The sequence below is a fragment of the Notamacropus eugenii genome, chromosome 6, assembly GCF_028372415.1.
Source record: "Notamacropus eugenii isolate mMacEug1 chromosome 6, mMacEug1.pri_v2, whole genome shotgun sequence".
In the NCBI taxonomy this organism is placed as follows: domain Eukaryota; kingdom Metazoa; phylum Chordata; class Mammalia; order Diprotodontia; family Macropodidae; genus Notamacropus; species Notamacropus eugenii.
The window spans coordinates 296718532-296740474 of NC_092877.1; the positions used below are offsets into that span (position 1 = coordinate 296718532).

General features: G+C 36.0%; 1 protein-coding gene across 14 annotated transcripts in view; it reads right to left on the bottom strand.

Moving 5' to 3' along the window:
* ZC3H13 (zinc finger CCCH-type containing 13) overlaps nucleotides 1-21943 on the bottom strand; it is an 85984-nt gene that overhangs the window by 60348 nt on the left and 3693 nt on the right. For 12 of the 14 annotated variants that reach the window (XM_072617215.1, XM_072617214.1, XM_072617218.1 and 9 more), the window contains exons 2-7: nucleotides 21249-21374; nucleotides 20822-20931; nucleotides 17998-18109; nucleotides 8424-8532; nucleotides 3156-3295; nucleotides 2219-2376 (exon numbers count right to left, since the gene is read on the bottom strand). In XM_072617215.1, the coding sequence (XP_072473316.1) occupies nucleotides 2219-2376; nucleotides 3156-3295; nucleotides 8424-8532; nucleotides 17998-18109; nucleotides 20822-20931; nucleotides 21249-21365 (746 nt within the window). In that variant the 5' untranslated portion in view covers nucleotides 21366-21374. The remainder of the gene's footprint in view (nucleotides 1-2218; nucleotides 2377-3155; nucleotides 3296-8423; nucleotides 8533-17997; nucleotides 18110-20821; nucleotides 20932-21248; nucleotides 21375-21943) is intronic. The other 2 variants (XM_072617211.1, XM_072617207.1) reach the window with 1 other exon arrangement.

The following is a 21943-nucleotide window of genomic DNA, read 5'->3' on the forward strand; positions in this document are numbered from 1 at the left end:
CAATGAGGAGAAGAATGCTTTAAAAAGCAGAATAAGCCAAATGGAAAAGGAGGTTCAAAAGCTCACTGAAGAAAACAGTTCTTTCAAAATTAGAATGGAACAGATGGAGGCTAATGACTTTATGAGAAACCAAGAAATCACAAAACAAAACCAAAAAAATGAAAAAATGGAAGATAATGTGAAATATCTCATTGGAAAAACAACTGACCTGGAAAACAGATCCAGGAGAGACAATTTAAAAATTATGGGACTACCTGAAAGCCATGATCAAAAAAAGAGACTTCCATGAAATTATCAAGGAAAACTGCCCTGAGATTCTAGAACCAGAGGGCAAAATAAGTATTCAAGGAAATGAATGCTGAAAACTTAAATAAATAAATTATAAAGAAATTTAAAAATATAAAAAATAAAGATACAGAGCAACCTAAAATGGGGGGAGGAGGGGAAGAAAGAATCAGAAAAGACTTTTTACAGAAAGTAGCATATGAGCAAAGTCTTGGAGGAAACTAGGGACTCTCATCAATCAAACAACAAACAGTTATTAAAATCTTATGTGCCAGACACTGTGCTACGAATTGGGGATACAAGTACAAAAATAAAACAACTATTGGTCATGAGCTTACATACTAATGAAGACAAGTACATATAAAATATGCTACATAAAATACGGTACATAAAAATATGGCATATAAATACATTGCAGAACGTGCTTACTAACTTATAAGATTATGTAACTGCTAACAGATAATATGGTGCATGGGTATGTATACACACACACTAGTTAAACAGAAGGCAGTTTGAGAGGGTAACTGTTAACAGGGTTATCAGCAAAGGCTTCATGTAGAAGATGGGGTTTGAACTTCATCTTACATGAAGAGAGAGGGACTCCAAGGAAATGTATTCCAGGTATGAAGGAAAGTCAAAACAGAAGCATGAAGACAGCAGATGGAACATCATGAGGGAAGAACAGAGAAGATGCTATCAGGAAACATTTTGCAAAAAGAGGACAAAATCAATCCAGCCATACGATGAACAAAATCAGGATTAAGCATTAAGTAGTGACCAAAAAATGGCTGTATTCAGATATTACACAAATAAAATCAGCAAGATTTAGCTATAAAATAAATATGTGAGGTGAAAGATGATGTCAGGTGTCCCTAAGGTCACTTTTACTTCCTAAATTACACTCTTCCAGGCTGATATTTACCACTGATTTGCATGTTTTTATCTCCTAGTTGAAGGAATTGAAAGAATGAAAGTATTTACTAAGAGCTAGCTATATGCCAAGCACTGGGGACACAAAAACAAAAGCAAGACTATCCCTGCCTTCAAACACCTTACATTCTCGGAGTTAATTCCTATAAGGGTGAAGGGGTCAGAAGGATGTTTTATCTGGAAAGATGGACTATACAATCACAGGGGAGTAATTCAGTTTAAACATCCCTTTCCTGAAGCAATTTCAATATTGATTAGATTACCGTTCCCAAAGGAGAAGTGGAAATCAGGGTTGGAATGGGAGAATACACTGTGTAGCAAGACAGATGGCCAGGGCAGCTGGTCTGACAGCATATGAGTTTGGGGTGTTGGGCTGATGAGATAAAAGATATGAGATATGTTTCTGTTTTCATAACAGGACACCACCAGAATGGTGATTCCAGAACTGAGGGGATCAAGTCACCTAGAGAGTGTACTCATGGTGGGGAGGGGGGTAAGTGCATATGATTCAGGCTTGATATGATATGAAGGAGCTAATCAGCTGGAGTTCCCTCTCCTTTCTACATCTCATTTACCACCACCATCATCATCTTCTCTAATCCTTACCTTGGCATAAAAATTGTTTGTTTACAAAATGCTTTTACCTCAATTGTCAAATTTGTTGCTCATGAGAACATCATTTTACTCATGAGAAGTGTTCAGAAAAGCTAAACACCCTTCCAAAGAGCACAAAGTAGGTAGAGTCAGGATGAAAGCCCAGGCAGATCTTCTGACTCCAAAATCAATGCTCTTTTGACTATACCCACAATGTTCCATAAAAGACATGAACAAACAGAAGTGTGATATAAAAATACAAGACATAACTGTCCAGATGAAAAAACCTGGGTGGGTTACTTAAGGAGCTAAAAGTAAATTCTTATGACATACTAGGTAACATTTTTTTTTAGCTAAAAATTTTCATGAAAACTATGCCTCTTATTCTAATGCATGTTCACCTACTGACCTCTGCTGGTCCAAGAGAGGAGAAGACACTGCAGATATCTTCTTATCTTTCTTGCTAGCTGAAGAGGATGACTTTGGACTTGATTTTCGCTTTGGAGATTTACTAGACTTTCTTAGAGGAGATGGAGACAATTTTGATCTAACCACCTCTGGAGAAATCTTTTTAAAAAGAAAAAAATTCAATAAGTTTTACTAATGGGTTATGCTAGGACATTGAGTAAAACTTTATTAGATCATAAAAAAAATTAGCTTCCAACATAAAAATGCCTTTTAAACTCAAGGATATCTGTTTACTTAAAAAGCCTACTTTACATTTAAATCTTTTTTCCTATAAAATGTCTCAATACAACAGAACAAAGTATAATAAAATTTCAATTAAATCAGGTAAGTGGTTCTTCTACATACACTTGACATTTTACAGAGACAAATAACAAGAAGGCCAACAGATGAGCTACAATTCTTAAAAAGAATAATTCCTAGGATTGGTATACATTGAGGTCACTCTTGAACATCATCTAGAACATAAAAGTCCACAAAATGAACCTTAGAGATAGCCCTGAAATGCTTTACAAGTGCACATTTTCAAAATACATATATAAAGCATAATCAATTACTGTATTTTATACTTATTAAAGCAGGAAAATACTATTTTTAAGTAATTTCAATTAATAAAGTTGAAACAAAAAAAGTTTCCATACAATCTTTAGATAAGAATCCTTAATCAAAACAGAAGAATCCACTAACCCCTCTATTTCTCAAACATTCCAATTAATCTAGGATGAATTTTGGTAATAAAGACCTAAAGTGTAGGATGATAAAAAATTTTAGGAATCTCTTCTATATGGCAAAATCATTTTTAGCTTTAAATTAAGTTTGTAAATGCCCTGTTAACAGATAATGTATTTGTTGTGGTGGCAAAGCTGAGATAAGGAATTCACCTCTTTTTTAATGACTATTTCTTCTCTCTTCTCCAAGTTTTCTTGTTCTAGCTTCATTAGTTCCCTCTGAATCTTTTGGCGCTTCATTTCCAGTGACAATTCATGGACGTAATCATAATTAATGTCTCCATTGTCAGAATCTTTAAGATAAAAGTCAACACTGAGACACTTTATAAACAACTTAAACTTCAGAACGAGACTAAAAATAATTTAACAATAGATTTTGTCAAATTAAAAGATTATTCTATTATTAGGGGCAAGATGGCTTCTAAGAACCCTTCTGGCTCTAACTCTATGATCCTATGATGTTTTGTTTTTGTATTGCTTACATTTCTCAAAGTACTCCTTCCCTTTTCTCCTTTACAGAAACCAATCTCTTACATAAATTTTTTTTTTTAAAAGACGAAAAAATAGTTCAGAAAAACTATCCAAAAAAATCTTATGCAATGTTCCACATTCATAGTTCCCCACAAATCTGCAAAGAAGCAGGGGGAAATATCTTCCCAAATCTCAGACACCTCACCCAGCTGAACTCATTTTGGATTTCTTTAACTTCTCCACCCATTTCTCTCCACCTCACCCCCAACCCCCAAACACATCACTGGGAAATCTCATCATCTTGCAAACTGAAAAATACAATTAACTATGGTAGTCACACCTTGGTTCTAAGTACTCTCTGTCCCTCTGACTGGAAGGTGGGAGTCATAAACTTCTCTATTTTAAAGAGTGGGAAGAGAACAGACATCTTAGACATCTCCTTTCCCTCCCAGATGAATTCATTTTGAACTTCCTCAGCTTTCTCAGCAGGCCCTTATGCCTGGCAACTTCCTCTCCTCTTTCCCACTTCCCTCCCTTTCAACTTTCTTGCGCTGTATCCCCAGCATTCAGCACTATGCCTGGCACATAGCAGGTGCTTAAATGTTTACTGACTACTGATATTTACACTTCTTTGGGAAAACATCTGGTTTATTCTGATTTGGAAATTATAATTTCACACAGTTCAATTTCTACTATTTTGTTAACTATTCTTTCCAATGACATTATTATTGGAACTGATTTTCCTGGCTCTGTTTACCTGGTCATAAGTTTATATGTCTCCCAAAGCTCCTCTGTACTGATACTCAATTTATTTTTTGTTAACAATATAGTTCAAGAAGAAAATGATAAATGCTGGAGAGGATGTGGGAAAGTTGGAACACTAATTCATTGTTGGTGGAGCTGCGAGCGCATCCAACCATTCTGGAGAGCAATTTGGAACTATGCCCAAAGGGCTACAAAAATGTGCATACCCTTTGACCCAGCAATATCGCTACTAGGACTATATCCCCAAGAGATCATAAAAATGGGAAAGGGTCCCACATGTACAAAAATATTTATAGCAGCACTCTATGTAGTTGCCAAAAACTGGAAGTCAAGGGGATGTCCATCAATTGGGGAATGGCTGAATAAATTATGGTATATGAATGTAATGGAGTACTATTGTGCCATAAGAAATGATGAACAAGAAGACTTCAGAGAGGCCTGGAAGGACTTATATGACCTGATGCTGAGTGAAAGGAGCAGAACCAGGAGAACTTTATGCACAGCAACAACCACAGTGTGTGAGAGTTTTTTCTGGTAGACTTAGATTTTTGTAATAACACAAGAACTTCTTACCAAAAAAAAAAAAAAAAAAATCCCAATGGAGGATCTCAAGGCAAAATGCCTGCCACACTCAGAGAGAGAAATATGGAAGTCACTCACATATTGTAGCAGATCATGTTTGTGTATGTGTATGTGTTTGTGTATCATGTTCTGATTTGTTATACGGATTCTTTCATTTATCTTAGTCTGACTACATAGCATGACTATAGTGAAAATATACTCAATAGGAAAGTATATGTAGAATCTATACAGAATTGTATGCAGTCGTGGGGAGGGAGGGGGGGAGTGGGGGGTAGGAGGGGGGGATAAAATCACAATTGTATGGCAGTGATTGTTAAACATTACAAAATAAAAAAAATAAAAAAAAATAAAAAAAAAAAACAATATAGTTCAAGTATATACCACAATTTGTTTAGGCATTCCCCAATGGATAAGGCAGTTACTTTTTCTTCCAGTTCTTTGCTATACCAAAATGTGCTGCACAAATGTTTTTGAGGGTATATGAGATCCTTCCCTTTGTCACTAACCTTGCTGGGGAAATACTTAGCAGTGGATTCTCTGGGCTGAAAGGCATGAATATTTTAGTCATTTTCTTTGCATTAATTCCAAACTGCTTTCCAGAATGATTAGACCAATTTATAGCTCCACCAAGAATGCATAAATCTGCCCACACACTCTCCAATATTATTACTTATTCCCCTATCTTTGCCAACTTGGTAGGTGTAAAGTGAAACCTCAGGGTTGTTTTGTCTTGCATTTCTCTTATTATTAGTGATCTGGATCATTCTCTCATCTGGTTTTCAATAATTTGTAATTCTTCTTTTGAGAGATGTTCGTATCCTTTGAGGACTTCTCTACTGGGGTTTTGGTTTTAAGTATGTCTTAGTTTATCAGTGACTCTTGACTTTCAGACCTGTATCAGAAGTATCTGATCAAGACTTTTTCCCAGCTGACCTCTGATCCCAGTTACACTGATTCTGTTCATACAAAAGCTTTTCAACTTCCTGTAATTGAAGTCATTTTGCAACGTTCTATCACCAACTCTTTCCTTTGCTGGGTTAATAACTCATTCCCTAACTTTTCCAGCATAAATTTAGATGCTATAGGATTTGGTTTATGTGTTTATTAAAACTGAAATTTACTGTCTATAATTAAAGCATAATATAATTCTCTTGGTTTTTTGTGAGGTTTTTTTGCTTTATATAATACCATTGTTGCAACTCCAATTTCATCTGATGAACAGTAAATTTTGTTCCAACCTCTCATTTTGATTCTGTCTTTGCTTTTTAGATGTGTTTCTAGTAAACAACAGATTGTGAGCTTTTATATTTTTACCCATTCTGCCATTCCTCTGATATTACAGGATTGCTACAGTTCATTCACATATAAAGTTATCAGAGTTAAGTTTATTCTTCATTTGTTTATTTAACACATTTTTCAAAGTTTTTTCCCTCATTTCTCTTACAGGTGAATACTTTGTCCCCACTATCAGTTCTGTTTAAAATATTTTGATGCAACTCAATTCCCAGAGTCTCTCTTCCTCCTAACCTATAATCTCCCCTTGTTACCATTGGTCCACCCTTGCCCTAGTTTTAGAATTTTACTTTATTTTTCTTTTTTTAATCTATTCAGTTATATATTTAATCCTTTCTTTTGTCCCTTCTGTTTCCCTACTCAAAATCTTCCCTCTTCTCCAACTGTTTTGTTTGCTAGTTTTCTTTATACTGCACCTTCCCCTAAGTTTTTGTCTGCTCTGTTATCTTCCCTAATTTCCTTCCTATCTTATTCTGAAATTTTAATCTCTGATTCATGGGCTATATCCACATTTTACAGTGGGATTTCTGTGATTCAATGATGAAGCTAGAATTAATATTGGCTAAAAACAGCACTATCTGCTAGAAATTACTGTGTCCTAAAATGTACATTCCACTTGTGCCTCTTTCACTTCCTGTAACTAGTTTCCTTCCTATTGACCATGATGAGTCTATGTCTCCCCTTCATCCTCTTCTGGTTGCTTATGGTCCATAGGAGCTCACACAATTCAGCAAAGATTTTGTCCATGGAAGCACAGTATTCTCTCCAAAAAGGTGAACTCGCAATGTAACAACTTCTCCCCAGATTAAACCTATAATGAGGTCCTCAACTCCCATCACAGGTACACATCTTTTCCCCCATAAGGGTGCTCTTCAGTGACACCCCCAACCTGCGGTTAATTTAAAGTCTGCCTCTTCAGTCCCCAAGACTCAACACCTTCCTTCTGCTGCCTCTCCCACTCCTTGAAGCTCCTTTCTCTACCCCCAAAATGACCCCATCCCAGCCCATTCTTTCCAAGAAACTACAGGAATTATCTTTTTGCTCTTTGTCCATGGATTTGGTAGGAATGTACTACACCCATTTTCCTCTGTCTCTCATTTCCTCTCTCCCCACTTATTCATCCTAAGCCACTTGGCAATTCTGCTGCACAAAATACACTGGTTCCCTTATAGTAAGATCATGAGACTTAGTCCACATTCCTGTAATTCTGCTCCTCCACCTTTATTTCAGAGAAGGCCTGGATTACAGACTACTTCTGTCTTGTACTAGTTCCTGACCATGGACAAGGCACAAAACATATTTTTTAAGTGCACTAGTTCTCTCATCTAGCAAAATGGGATTACTGTACTGTAGTACATATCTCATAGGGATATTGTGAGAACCAAGTGAGATAAAGAATATACAACGTTTTGTAAATCCTAAGAGGTTATATAAAGAAATGGAAACTACTCTTACCTGACACTGTGAGAAAGGAGATGCACTGATGGCTACTCCAATAAAAGCCACCACTTCAGTAAAACATTCACTTATTCAATAAACACTTAAGTGCCTACAAGTACAATACTTCTGTTGAAATTCGGCTAAGCCAGTCTCATCATGAAAGATGGAAGTGACACTGGGTTAATAAAATCACAGATTTAGAGGTGGAAAGTACCTTAGCATCCTTCTGACTGAACCCTAATTTACATTTAGGAAAACTGAGGTAGAGAGGTTAAGTGATGTCCCTCAGGTTTTAAGTGACTAAGGCAGGATCTGAATTATCTTCTGACTTCCTATCCAGTATTCTCTTCAGTACCTTATAGTGGAGAAAACCTTGAAATAACTCCCAATGAGAATTCAAATAAAATGAGGTACAAAGAGCTTCAGCCACTATTATGATACTTAATATATAAATCTAGTAGATGCTCAAGATACATTAAATAAACTCAATAAATGAATTTAAATTACTAAGTAGAAGATAATTACCCAGAACATCAAATTTCCTAAGTATTCTAGCTAATAAAGGTTTACCGGACTTCAGGGTTATTTATCTTCTAACATTATAATTGGATCGCTTACTTTAGTTTAGCCTAAACCCAAGACACTCACTTTACAATAAAAATCTAGCTGTACTGTGACAATTACAAATATTATAAATAGGGAGTCAATTTTTAAATGAACTAAACTCAATTTTAGTTGAGAATTCTAGTTAATGTAGATTTTACAGCACTTCATCTGCTTGCATAATAGTTAACAAATACTAAGTAATCTGGTCCCAAGACTCCTAAATGTACTGACCTGCTGGGAGAAAAGGCATCTTTTTTAACTTACCATCTCTGTTAGTTTCCCATTCTACATTTTCTTCTTCACTTTCTGGAGTTCTCTCCTTGGTGATTTTGATGTCCTCTTTCTCCCTATGTCTTCCTCTTGAAGACTCTTTCTAAAATTGCACACATATAAACATGCTATAGTCTGTTTTTTTAAACGGATGGCTTTATTAAGCTCAATTTTTGGATTTATACTTATTCATAATCATGTCAGTAAGTCAATCTCAGTTACTCAAACAAAACAATAAATTCTAGACATTTCATTCCACTGTTCTACTAGTATATCCTTATAAAGAACAAGGTGCTAAAAATGTATGGATTTTTTTCTATCAATTTACAAGCTGGTTCAAGGGAAAAAAACAAAGGACACAAACTCTGTGACCTTCCATGTGTGATATGTACTGGGAAAATAGTCATTTTAACATTTACACTATATACTGGAATGATCTGGGATTGAGCATAATTTCATAAATATTCTCTAATAGACAGCACTCTTAAACATTTAATAACTTTATTTCAGATTAAGAAATATCCCAACACTCTTTTCTAGCAACATGATATTCTTGAACAATGATTTTATTATATCCTAGTTACCTTTAAACAAAAATTTACAATTACTTTAATAAGAATCAACACATATAAATTGTTTTTACAACATTAAAAGGTAAATAAATTAATATTTAAAGTTAAGGCTAATAGGCTATCTTCACTAGAAGAATTTCATTTTAACCCAGGCACAATCTTAGACTATAAAACAAAAGCCTATAATAAAAAATAAGCTATTTTAAAACTCAAATTAAACATCCAGTTGTATCAGACTTTTTAAATATTATCTGAAAAGCCTCCAGACACTACAGGAAATTACAAACCAATCCCTGTCTTAATGAATTTGTAATCTTCATCCCCACATCTATACCTTTTCATTAAGATGCTAAATCTTACACGACAATGACAATGTCTTCTCTGAACATTTTTAAACAATGATCCGCTTACAATTTGAATATTAGAGATACTTGTAACAGACACAAACACTGACAGATAAGGACATGTAGTATCATAAATGCAGAACAGGAAGGAACTTCAGCTGTCCAACACCTTTATTTTATACATAAGAAAAAACTGAGGCAAAAGGGAGGTTAAGAGGCATACAAGAAGGATTCTTCAGACTGGGGATTTGAATGCAATCACATTATGTAACCAAAAGATTAATGTATTGTCACACATGAGGTCCACAGGATTAAACTACTAGAAGTGGCAGAATTTGAAATGCAGACAAGGAATTCCCTTGGCTTCACAGCAAAAGAAAGGGAATGAAATCCAAGATTACTAATCACGGTAACCAAAAGTTTTAGACAGGCTGATTCTAGGGCCAAATAAAAGAAGCCCAAGAAAGAAGGAAGAGATCAGAGCCAGATTTCACTGATTTGCATTGACAATAGTTGTCAAAACCAGTTGTCAAGAACATTTCATAAATGTTTTAATAGCAATTATGATTCTCTATTAATGAGATGGGAGCCAACACAGAGATAAAATATATTTTTGCAAAGTGAATTAGTATTCAAAATTAAGGTAAGTTTTAAGCTAATTTTCTTTTTTTTTAATAAAGGAAAGAGTAACATGACTTTTTAAAGCTTTGTAATTTTCTCTTATCATTTTAGTCCCCTACAAATGGCTATGAATTTTTCTTTAAAACCGCAAACTCCACCTTTAAGCTATTTCAGAGGCAGCCAAGATGAAGGTCTCCCGTTCCAAAGATATAGTCAGGAAGAGAAATGCCAAATAAATAAATATGGTGGCTATCCTATCACCTTTTTAGTAAAGATAACTTGTGAGTAAGCCCTGAATCTACAGCTAAATGAAACTAGGGCAAAAAAAAAAAAAACAAGCTCTGAATAAAGACAGTATCTCCAGAGATTTAAATACTGGCATCAAGCCCCATATTAGCATGAACTTTTGTTTTTTTTAAGAGCACACTGATTAGCTAAATAACTGCACTAAATTTCAAATATTTTTATTGGTACATTAAAATTCTACTTGCACATGTTATTCCTGAAGATTCCAAGGCTTCACAGGAAACATTTGAGTCAAGAACCTAAAATTCTACTAGGGGAGAACATACCACTGAAAGGTGGTAAGAGTGGATAATGGTAGGGAAAAGAACAATGAATGGATGATTGTATCTCCTGAACACTGAAAGAATGACTAAGAAGGCACATAATTACCAAATGCTTATGATATTCCATGAACTGTGGTAACCACTGGAGATACAAATACAAAAAGATTACAGCCACCCTCAAGCAGCTTACATTTTAAGAGGTTAAGACAACATATATAGGAAATATGGGAAAACAACACTTACAGGGGAGCGGTGGCCAACAAGAGGTATTTTGGTCAAAGAAATCACAAGGATGATAAAGTGAAGTCACCGTTCACACAGGTGAATTCTCACCAATCAGAAGTCAAGTTAAGAACTGGACTGTCAGTTAAGAGGTTATGGCTAGAGCACAGCAAATTGGCATGACAAGGAGTGCCCATGAAAGAACACATATGGTTTTGGCATAAAGAATAAAAATACCTGCTTAGAACAAGAGAGAAGCACTGTGCCACAAAAACCTTGTATCTCATACTCTACTCAAGCTTCCAAAAAACTTACAGTATAAAAAAAAATTAAAGCATCCTACTGGGTACTTCCAACAGGGCTGAAAAAAAATCTCTCTACATGGACCTCAAAAGCTGACTTTCAAGAAAAAACAAGACAAAAAAAGAGGTAATAAAAAAGGGAGCACGTAATTATATAGAGCAATAAAGCCCAATTTCAGGTCTAGCTCAAATTCAGTGTCATCAAGAGCCTAGAGAACCCTCTAGAAAAGCTCAAAGAAGGGGACATATACATTTGACTAGGAGAGTTACTGGGGTTGCACAAGCAAAACTCCTAGTGGCCATTAGTTCCTGTCAATCATATTCTTTTCCCCCCGTCTTCTATTCACAAGGATCAAATCCTAAACCAAGCTTCAACAAGTACATTAGCAATTGAAAAGGAGAAAAGGAAGCAGAGGGAATATCTATTTATATAGCACCTACTGTGTGCCAAGCACTTTAAGTGTTTTACAAATATCTCATTAGATCCTCACAGCAACCCTAGGAGGTAGGTACTGTTATTATTGCCATTTTACAATTGATGAAACTGAGGCAAATAGAGGCGAAGTGACTTGTCAAGGGCCACACAGTTAATAATTATCTGAGGCCAGATCTGAACTCAGCTCATCCTGACTCCAGGCCCAGAGTCCTATCCACTGTACTACATAAACACTTATGTGAAGAGTCAAGGAAAACACTGAGCAAACGTAACCAAATATGTCTCCTACCTAATATCAGGCTAGTAAATTAATGAGCACGAATGGTTAGTAAGAAATGTACACTGAGGGTAAAGCTTTACCAAAAAATCAAGCTTACCACAACACGCTGCTGGGTAGCATGGCAACACAGCACACTGGATTTGTCTAGTTCTCATTTTAAGAATTTTATTAACAAGTAGGTTATATACAAAAGTAACATCATTTTCAACTTTCTCCTTTTTTAATCTCAAAAAGGTCTATAAACTGTGTAAGACTTAAGAATGGTGAACAATGCAATGTCTAGTCATGACTCTAAAGGAATGAAGCAGCAAGCTATTCACCCTCCAGACCGAGGTGACAAACTCAAGATGCAGAATGAGATATACCCTTATGGGCATGGCCAATGCAGGACTGTGTTCAGCTTGCCTATTACATGAGCTTGGTTTTTTTTTTTCTAACAAATGTTTTGTTTTCCAATCGGGATGAAGGGAGGGGATAAGAGGGAGAAAAATACTCATTAGATCAGAAAAGTAAAATAAAAGTAACACAAAAAGCGGAAAAAAAAAAGGGGGGGAGGGTATAATAAAATCTACAGACTAACAGGTAGATCTATTTCATAATCTTGCCATGCTGGTACGAAAATGCCATCATTTTCATATATAATCTAGACATGCCATTATAGGTATAATAAAAGACTAATCTAACACAGTCAATCGGAGATTCTAATTTCAGGTGCCCATATTCATGAAGAGTTTTTAAACAGTACTTTTCTATGTGTTCCCAATACACAGGAAACCTTCTAGCAAGTTTTAAGAATCATTTTGGTTATTCTGTAAATTTCCTTTTATGCAAAAGAAGCCCTTAAACAAACTATGCAAAATTTAATGTGATCCTTAATGCAACTGAAATTTTGATATTTAAAGCTAACATATGAAATAATATGTGCCAGACACTGTGCTGTGCACTAGGGATACAAAAACAAAACAGCCCCTAGCCTCAAGGAGCTACTACAGTCTAATTGGAGGAAACAACACACACAAAAACAGTTGCAGACAAAAATGTAACCTTGCAGGGAAAGGCACTAGAGAGTCAGAAGGCCCAAAAAAAGCTTCATGCAAAAGTTAGCTCTGAAATCAAGGATTTCTAAAAGACAAGAGTTGAAAAGGGAGAACATTGAACGTATGTGAGAGAGTCAATGAAAAGACAAAGAATAGGGAAATGGGAGGGTTCTATGGAAGGAACAATCAATGCTAGAATGACTAGAACAGAGCAGATGGGTAACATAGTAAGAAAGGTAGAATAGAGCCAGGCTGCAAAGAGTGTTAAATACCAAAGAGAGTTTAAAATTCTTCTTGGAGAGAAGGGAGAACACGTTGGTCAGACCTATGGTTTATGAGAATCACTTTGGTAGCTTCTGTACAGAATATGCACCAGAGTAAGAAGAGACTTAACACCAAGAGACTAATTAGGAGACTGCTGCAACAGTTCAGGTGAGAGATGATACAGGCCTCAATTACAACGTTGGCTCTAAGAGTAGAGAGAAGGGAATGTATGCAAAAGATGTTGTAGAGGCTGAAACAGCAAGATATGGCAACTAATATGCTATCATGGATGAGGGAAAGTGAGAAGTCAGAGAAAACACTGAGGTTACGTAACAGAGGGGACTGAAAGAATACAAGTGTCTCCAACAATAATAAAGAAGATCAAAAGAGAGGTGAAATTTGAGGGAAAAGAGGAGTTCTATTTTGGACAGGCTGAGTTTGAAATGATCACAAGACATCCAGTTTTGAAACAGGCAGTTGCTGATGTAGAACTAGTGCTGTGGAGGGAGACTAGGCTTGGATGGATTGGATATATAGGAAATCACTAACATGAAGACTAACTGAGCTCTTGGGAGCTGATGAGGTTGCAAAGTGAGAGAGAAAAAAGAGACCAGGACAGAGCCTTGAGACAGACATAGAGTTAAGGAGTTTGACTGAGAAAGGCAGAGCTAACAAAGCTAGTAAGACATGGTGAGAGTTTAAGGATAAGGCAACTAAAGCACGCAAGGAAAACACCAATAGTTAGGGAGAGACTGAAGATTATAAAGAAAGAAGGGATGATAGAAGTAAACTTCACCAGAAACTGGAAGGAAACTGGTCACTCTGAGGCAGAAGTGTCAAACATGCCCAAGGCAGCACTGCAGCCAACAATGGGAGGTACATCTAAACCAGATTAAAATATAAATGGGAAATATTTAACAAAATGAGTAAATATTTAACATAGATAATGCTAACATTGTGAATGAGCTGGAGAAGAAAATGGCAAGTCATTTCACTATCTTTGTGAAGAAAACACATGAAGAGTTGGTCATCAAGAGCTGGATACGATTGAACAATAACAAATGTTAATATACAGCCAACAGGGATCCTTTCATACAGTTTGTTTACTGTATATATACAGTAATATACAGCCTCATTTCTATTTGAGTTTGACACCACTGACTTAAGGGATAGAGACTGGGGAGAGAGGATAAGGCAATCACAACAAAGGTGATAAAACTTTAGCCACCTGTATAGTAAGCAGATGGAGTTCAAGATTAAATGCTTTTGTCATTCTGTCATTTCAGTCACATTCAGCTCTTCGTGACCTAATTTGGGGTTTTCTTGGCAGAGATACTGGAGTGGTTTGCCATTTCCTTCTCCAGATCATTTTACAGATGAGGAAACTGAGGCAAACAGGGTGAAATGACTTGCCCAGGGTCATACAACCACTAAGTGTCTGAGGCTAGATTTGAACTCACAAAGATGAGTCTTCCTGACTCCAAGCCTAACACTCTGTGCACTATGGCGCCATCTAGCTGCCCAATTAAATTTTTATCAAGTTAAATAAAGTACAACCTCACAATCATGAGCCTGTAGAAACCTCTCATGGAAATCATACTGCAGTTATAACTTAAGAAATAAAACTTTAGGGGGCGGAGCCAAGATGGTGGACAAGAAAGACACACTTACGCAGGGTCCTCCCCACAGCCCATAAAACACCTGCAAAGAGGGACTCTCAATAAATTTTGGAGGAACAGAAATGGAGAACAACAGAGTGGAGGAGATATCCAGCCCATGGTGACCTGAAAGGCCCATGGAAACGTCGGTTGCGCAGGACGTGGTGCCCAGCCCAGCCTTGGCCAAGTGGCACCGTGCTACGAGACTGGGAGGAGGACACCTCCAGGGCGGAATCTCCAGTCACAGTAACAGGCGTCAAAGGTCAGTGATGGGGTTTTATCAGCTGGCCAGGAAGGAAGAAAGGCCTTCCCATAGCTCCAGCAGCAGGTAGCAGCCACAGAGCCTGCACAGCAGCAGCATAAAAATCCCTGGGGGCATTGAAGAGCTGAGTCTTACCTCAGCCCTGGGTGAAGGCCCTGGCCCAGCTGGTCTTTGTCTCAAACTCAATGGTGGCCCTGCCCATCCACCTTATCTGAAAATAAGCCCCTAGTGCTGACTTGGGAACTGGAGGCCAGGTGGTCGTGGAGAGGTAACTGCTAAAATTCTGGGCATAAAAATCCCTCTCTGTGTCCAGACCAGCACACGCTTGCTTGTGCCACCTTGGAGGAACTGAGATCTCACAGATTCCCAGAGTATACCCTACTCTTGACAAAGGACCAAAAAGTCAAGTAAGTGGTTGGGAAAATGTCAAAAAAAGGGAAAAAAAATAAGACCATAGAAGGTTACTTTCTTGGTGAACACATATCTCCTCCCATCCTTTCTGATGAGGAAGAACAATGTTTACCATCAGGGAAAGACATAGAATTCAAGGCTTCTGTATCACGAACATCCAAAATAAATATTCAATGGGCTCAGGTCATGGAAGAGCTCAAAAAGGATTTTGAAAATCAAGTTAGAGAGGTGGAGGAAAAACTGGGAAGAGAAATGAGAGAGATGCAAAAAAATCATGAGAAGTGAGTCAACAGCTTGCTAAAGGAGACCCAAAAAAATGCTGAAGAAAATAACACCTTGAAAAATAGGCTAACTCAATTGGTAAAAGAGGTTCAAAAAGCCAATGAGGAGAAGAATGCTTTAAAAAGCAGAATTAGCCAAATGGAAAAGGAGGTTCAAAAGCTCACTGAAGAAAATAGTTCTTTCAAAATTAGAATGAAACAGATGGAGGCTAATGACTCTATGAGAAACCAAGAAATCACAAAAGAATGAAAAGAATGAAAAAATGGAAGAGAATGTGAAATATCTCATTGGAAAAACAACTGACTTGGAAAACAGATCCAGGAGAGATAATTTAAAAATTATGGGACTACCTGAAAGCCATGATCAAAAAAAGAGCCTAGACATCATTTTTAATGAAATTATCAAGGAAAACTGCCCTGAGATTCTAGAACCAGAGGGCAAAATAAGTATTCAAGGAATCCACCCATCACCACCTGAAAGAGATCCATAAGTATTTTATAAAATATGTTGGAATTGCTTAAGATAACGCAAGGTGAAGGGACTTACCCATGTATCCAGCAGGTGAAGGGCAGATCTGAACTCACCTGGCGCTACAGCCAACCCTCCACCCACTAAGTCATCCTGTCACTATTATTCCATTCCACTGGTAGAGAGCTCTAATTCTTAGGAAGTTTTTCCTTGCTTGAAACAAAAATCTACTATAATGCTAGTCTGATAGCCTTAAAGGCAAGTAATTTGCACAAAGAAAGGTAGCATTCACCAAAACATTCATAAAAACTAACTTGTGAATTCTGAATTTTATTTTGGTTAAATTTTAATTGACATCATAGTCTCAAAGCATGTTAGAATGCTAAACATCTCTTTAGAGTAATATGTAATAGCTTTAAGTCTGATTGCTGACAACAAAAATTAATTTTAATAATTAAACACTTTTACAAGCAAATATCTCTACAAAAGACTCAGAATCCTAAGGGGTTTTTTTCCCTTATTCTTTTATTCAGAATTGAAATACATCAAACAGATATCAGTTCATGCCAGGCTAAATAAAAGTATTCTCTTTCATAATTTTCTGACTTTAAAATAAGGAAAAAAGGTCAGGGAACATGAAGATTTCCTCTTTCTCAAATCCCTGAGATTTAAATACTTTGGGTAAGAAAATGGTTTTTCATCAAATATCTTGTATAAGGTGTTCTTAGGCCTTTTAGAATCTAAAAAAATCTAAACTGCTTTAAGTTCTTTGTTGTGTTAAGATAAGGCTATAGGAGTAGCACTGCAGAACTACACATAGCACAGACCTTACTTCTAACCATCTCCAGGACCCAATCTTCTCCTAAGACAGTTAGCAATAAAGTGAAGCTCCTTAAGAGCATGGATTAGGTTTTGTCTCTGAATACCAAGTGTCTAGTATAGTGACTAAAATATAGTAAGCACTTAATAAACGTTGTATTAAATTAAATATTGTAATCAGAGCCAAAGAAAACAAAAGCACAAAAGGAAGTATATTTTCTAAATTTAGGCAAGACAAAAACTGCTACCCCCGACATGATTTGTACATTCCTTTAATCACACCAAAGCATACAGAATATAATCAAAGATAATATATTATTTGGTTAATTTTAACATATCCGGGGTCAAATGGTCTTCAAAGAGTAGTACACTGCAGAGTCCAGGAAAAGGGGAGTCAAAGAGTAATAATCTATTAATGTTTACCCCATATTGTCCAGAAAAGGAGCTCTGATTATAATGACCAGATTTTCAAGACGGAATGCAAATCTCTTAAGAAAATCCAATTCTCTTTACTATAATTGTACACTTACTAAGCAACCTTCAAAATTTGTAATTTAAATTCCAGAAAAGACCTATCCACCAGGAAAAAATGTCTTTGTGACAAGTAATCAACCTTCATTATGTTTTCAAATGTCTATTATAAATTTGTAAGTTGAATTCTACTACATAATTCTCATTTTGTTGATGTGATTCCATACTCCCAGAGTCTACTCACCTGTAAATAAAGTAATAAAATCAAGGACCAGCTCCACAGTGATCCCGTCAGGATTTAGACACCCATCTAAAACCCAGATTAAGCTCCAGGTAATCAACCTCTCAAGTGCTATAGCGTCTGAATTACAATAAAGAACTTAAAGCAAGTTAGGTGGATTTTTGCTAAATAACATTTCTCAGCTATCTTAAAGAATGCTGCTAAAAATTTAACCTAAGGATAAATCAAAATCATACGTTTAACTTTCTAACAAATTGGAACATAAAAGTCTTTTAAAGGTATCTGATATTTGAGGAAACTTGTTCTTACCCTAACTGGTGAAGATGACTCCTCTGTATTTCGTTTCTGAGGCTCTGTTTCCACATCTTGCCGCTTATTCTTCATTCTTTCCCTGAGATCACCAGTTGGTCTTTCTGGAGACCTACATAATTTAGAAAAAGAAAGAAAATATTATGTTATATGACTCGAGAAGTAACCAGAAAAATCACTCTTAAATATGGATACTTCAAAAATTTTAATGACTACTCAAAGCTTGGAAAAATCAATCCATGTAATCCAACTCTGCATACACAGGAAAAAATGAGCAATATTCTCAATACTATTCAACAAATACACAGTTAAATATTTATTTTGGTCAGACATCACTGAATGAGGTGGGGAATCAGGCACAATATTAGACACAGAAATTTGGAAATTGAAGTTTGACTTTTCCCATCTTCATGCTGAAAGGCTAATACTATTGAGTTGTTTAAATTAGTCAATCATCTGGCATATTAACTGGGTTTGAGACCACTTTGTCAAAGCAAAAATACAAGAAATAAAATTGAGAAATGGAATTATGAGACTTAACATTATATTTAACATAAGGGAACTACTCATACTCAGAACCATAAATGTATAAATTTGCTAATGCAGCATGTTTGTAAACAAAGGCAGCAACAACTAATAAAAACAACATGCATCTTAACTCAAGCAAAATTCAGAAATGGTGATTTAATGCCAGCTAAGGAACTGGGGAAGGCAGAGGGCAAGGAAAAGGAGAACTGAAAGAAAACATAAGCATCTATGTACACACACTAATAGTATAAATAATGTTTAACATACATCTTTGGATTTTAATTTGCTGAAGAAAATAACACCTTAAAAAATAAACTAACCCAAATGGCAAAGAAAATCCAAAGAGCCAATGAGGAGAAGAACAGTTTAAAAAGCAGAGTTGGCCAGATGACAAAGGAGGTCCAAAAGCTCACCGAAGAAAATAATTTCTTAAAGACTAGAATGGAGCAGACAGAAGCTAATGACTTTATGAAAAATCAAGAAATTATAAAACAAAACTAAAAGAATGAAAAAATAACTGACAATGTGAAATATCTCATTGGAAAAACAACTAACCTGGAAAACAGATCCAGGAGAGACAATTTAAAAATTATGGGACTACCTGAAAGCTGTGATCCCAAAAAGTGCCTAGACATCATCTTTCAAGAAATTATCAAGGAAAACTGCCATGACGCTCTAGAACCAGAGGGTAAAATACATGTTGAAAGAATACACTGGGCGCCTCCTAAAAAAGATTCCAAAAGGAAAACTCCTAGGAATATTGTAGCCAAATTTTAGAGTTCCCAGGTAAAGGAGAAAATATTGCGAGCAGCCAGAAAGAAACAATTTGAGTATTGTAGAAACACAATCAGGATAACACAAGATCTAGCTTCTATCTTAAGGGATCGGAGGGACTGGAATATGATATTCCAGGGGTCAAAGGAGATAGGATTAAAATCAAGAATCACTTACCCAGTAAAACTGAGTATAATACTTCAGGGGGAAAAAATGGTCATTCCATGAAATAGAGGACTTTCACATATTCTTGAAGAAAAGACCAGAGCTGAACAGAAAATCTGATTTTCAAACACAAGAATCAAGAGAAGTATGAAAAAGTAAACAGAGAAAGAGAAATCCTAAGGAACTTACTAAAGTTGAACTGTTTACATTCCTACATGGAAAGATTGTGTGTGTGTGTACATATATATCTATATATAGATATACATATATATGTGTTATGTGTGTACATATGTGTGTGTATACATATATATATATATATAAAAACAGAAGGCATGAGGTGAACTGAATATGAAGGGATGATATCTAAAAAAAATTAAAATTAAGGGGTGAGAGAGGAATATATTGGGAGAAAGAGAATGGGGCAAATTACCTCTCACATAAAACAGGCAAGAAAAAGCTTTTTTCAATGGAGGGGAAGAAGAGGGAGGTGAGAGGCAAAGAGTGAACCTTATGCTTATCAGATTTGGCTTAAGGAGAGAATAACATGCACTGGTATGAAAGTCTATCTTACACTATAGAAAAGTAGGGGGAAGGGAATAAGCAGGGGTGGGGGGATGACAGAAGGGAGTGCAAATGTGAAGAAGGCATAATTAGAAGTAAACATTTTTGAGAAGGGACAGGGTCAAAAGACAGAATAGAATAAACGGGAGGGCAGGATAGGATGGAAGGAAATATAGTTAGTCTTTCACAACATGACTGTTTTGGAAGTATTTTGCCTGACTACCCATGTATAACCTAATTCAAATTGCTTGCCTTCTCAATGGGGATGGGTGGGGAAGGAGGAAGGGAGAGAAGCTGGAACTCAAAATTTTAAAAACAAATGTTAAAATTTGTTTTTACGTGCAACTCGGAAATAAGACATACTGGCTATGGGGTATAGAAATCTATCTTGCTCTACAAGAAAACAGAGGGGAAGGGGATAAGAAAAACGGGGGAGGTGTGATAGAAAGGAGGGCAGATTGAGGGAAGGGGTAATCAGAATGCATGCTATCTTGAGGTGGAGGGAGGGGAGAGATGGGGAGAAAAATTTGGAACTCAAAATCTTGTGGAAGTAAATGCTAAAAACTAAAAATAAATAAATCAATGAAAAAAAATTTCAAATGAAGAATTAAGCTTGAAAATGTTTTTGAAATATCCAATATGGACATACCAGTGTTTCTTTTTAACAACTTTATAAAAGTTTACTGCTTTCCCTTCCCTACACCCCCAAAACTACTCACCAGATTTTCTATTTTTACATGACAAATGTTGACATTTTCCAAGAGTTTATGAGTAATTTTCTGAAAGCTAAATTTACCTTCTATAACTGCTGCTATAACCTTTGCCTCGAGGTGAAGGGCCATGTACAAATCTACATGTATTCCCATAGGGACAGTTGCCAGTCTTCAGCCAGTTACGGCACTGTGTCTAAAACAGATAGGTATTACTGGATGAATTCCATGAAATTTTAATAATAAGATACCTGAGATGCAAAAGCAAAACAAGTTTTATCATTCCAGCTAATCTGATAATATATTCTAAAAGTAATACAAATAAAAGGCAAATAAAGAAAAAAGTTTATGAAAATTTTTTTCAATTCTTTTGAAAATATCAAAAAAGTCTACCAAAAATAACTTTTATAAACATTCCTATATTAAAAACTAACAGTTCTTTGCCAAATCAAACCAACATTCAGCATTATGATTTCCAAAAAGACCCTCCTGTCTATGCTGCTAAGGACTCACCTCAGCTGTATTTCCAGTGCTGGGTCCAAGCCTTTCAAATACACTTGGTCTTCGGGATGTGCTATCAGATATGGTCTTGGTATTTTCCACTGTGACCTTTCTTCTAATTTTTGACATCTTGTACTACTTTAACCAAAAAAAGAGACAACAACCATAAAATACTTTGGTTTGAAATAACTGAGACCAAACTCACAAACAGAACTACTACACTGTATAACTGGAAAGGCTTACAATTGAGATCAAGGATGAACATGCAAACTCAGGCAGAGATAAAAGGTGCACATCAGAGCATTTTGTTTTCATTTTAAAGATTTGTATCATATAAACAAAATTTATGCTAGTCAAGCTAATATAGTGACTGAGATTTTATTTACTCCCAAGTTTTTAAAAAACATCTTCATCTGGTTCAAAATGTTCTAATATTGCCTCGCTAACATAAAAAGCAATAGTTTTAAAGAAAAAAAATTGTCTAACATATACAATTTATCACTATTACATTCTGCACAACATTCTAGCTTGTCAAGATTTTTTTAAATCCTGTGATCTCCCCATTCACAGCTTATACTCCAATCTCATCTTTAGGAAGTATTCATGCCTGCCCATCTTGCGGGAATTCTTGTTCCTGTCCACCCACAAATTCCTATCCTCAAATTCTCTTGATATTCTAGGCATCTCAATGGAATCACTGATTATCT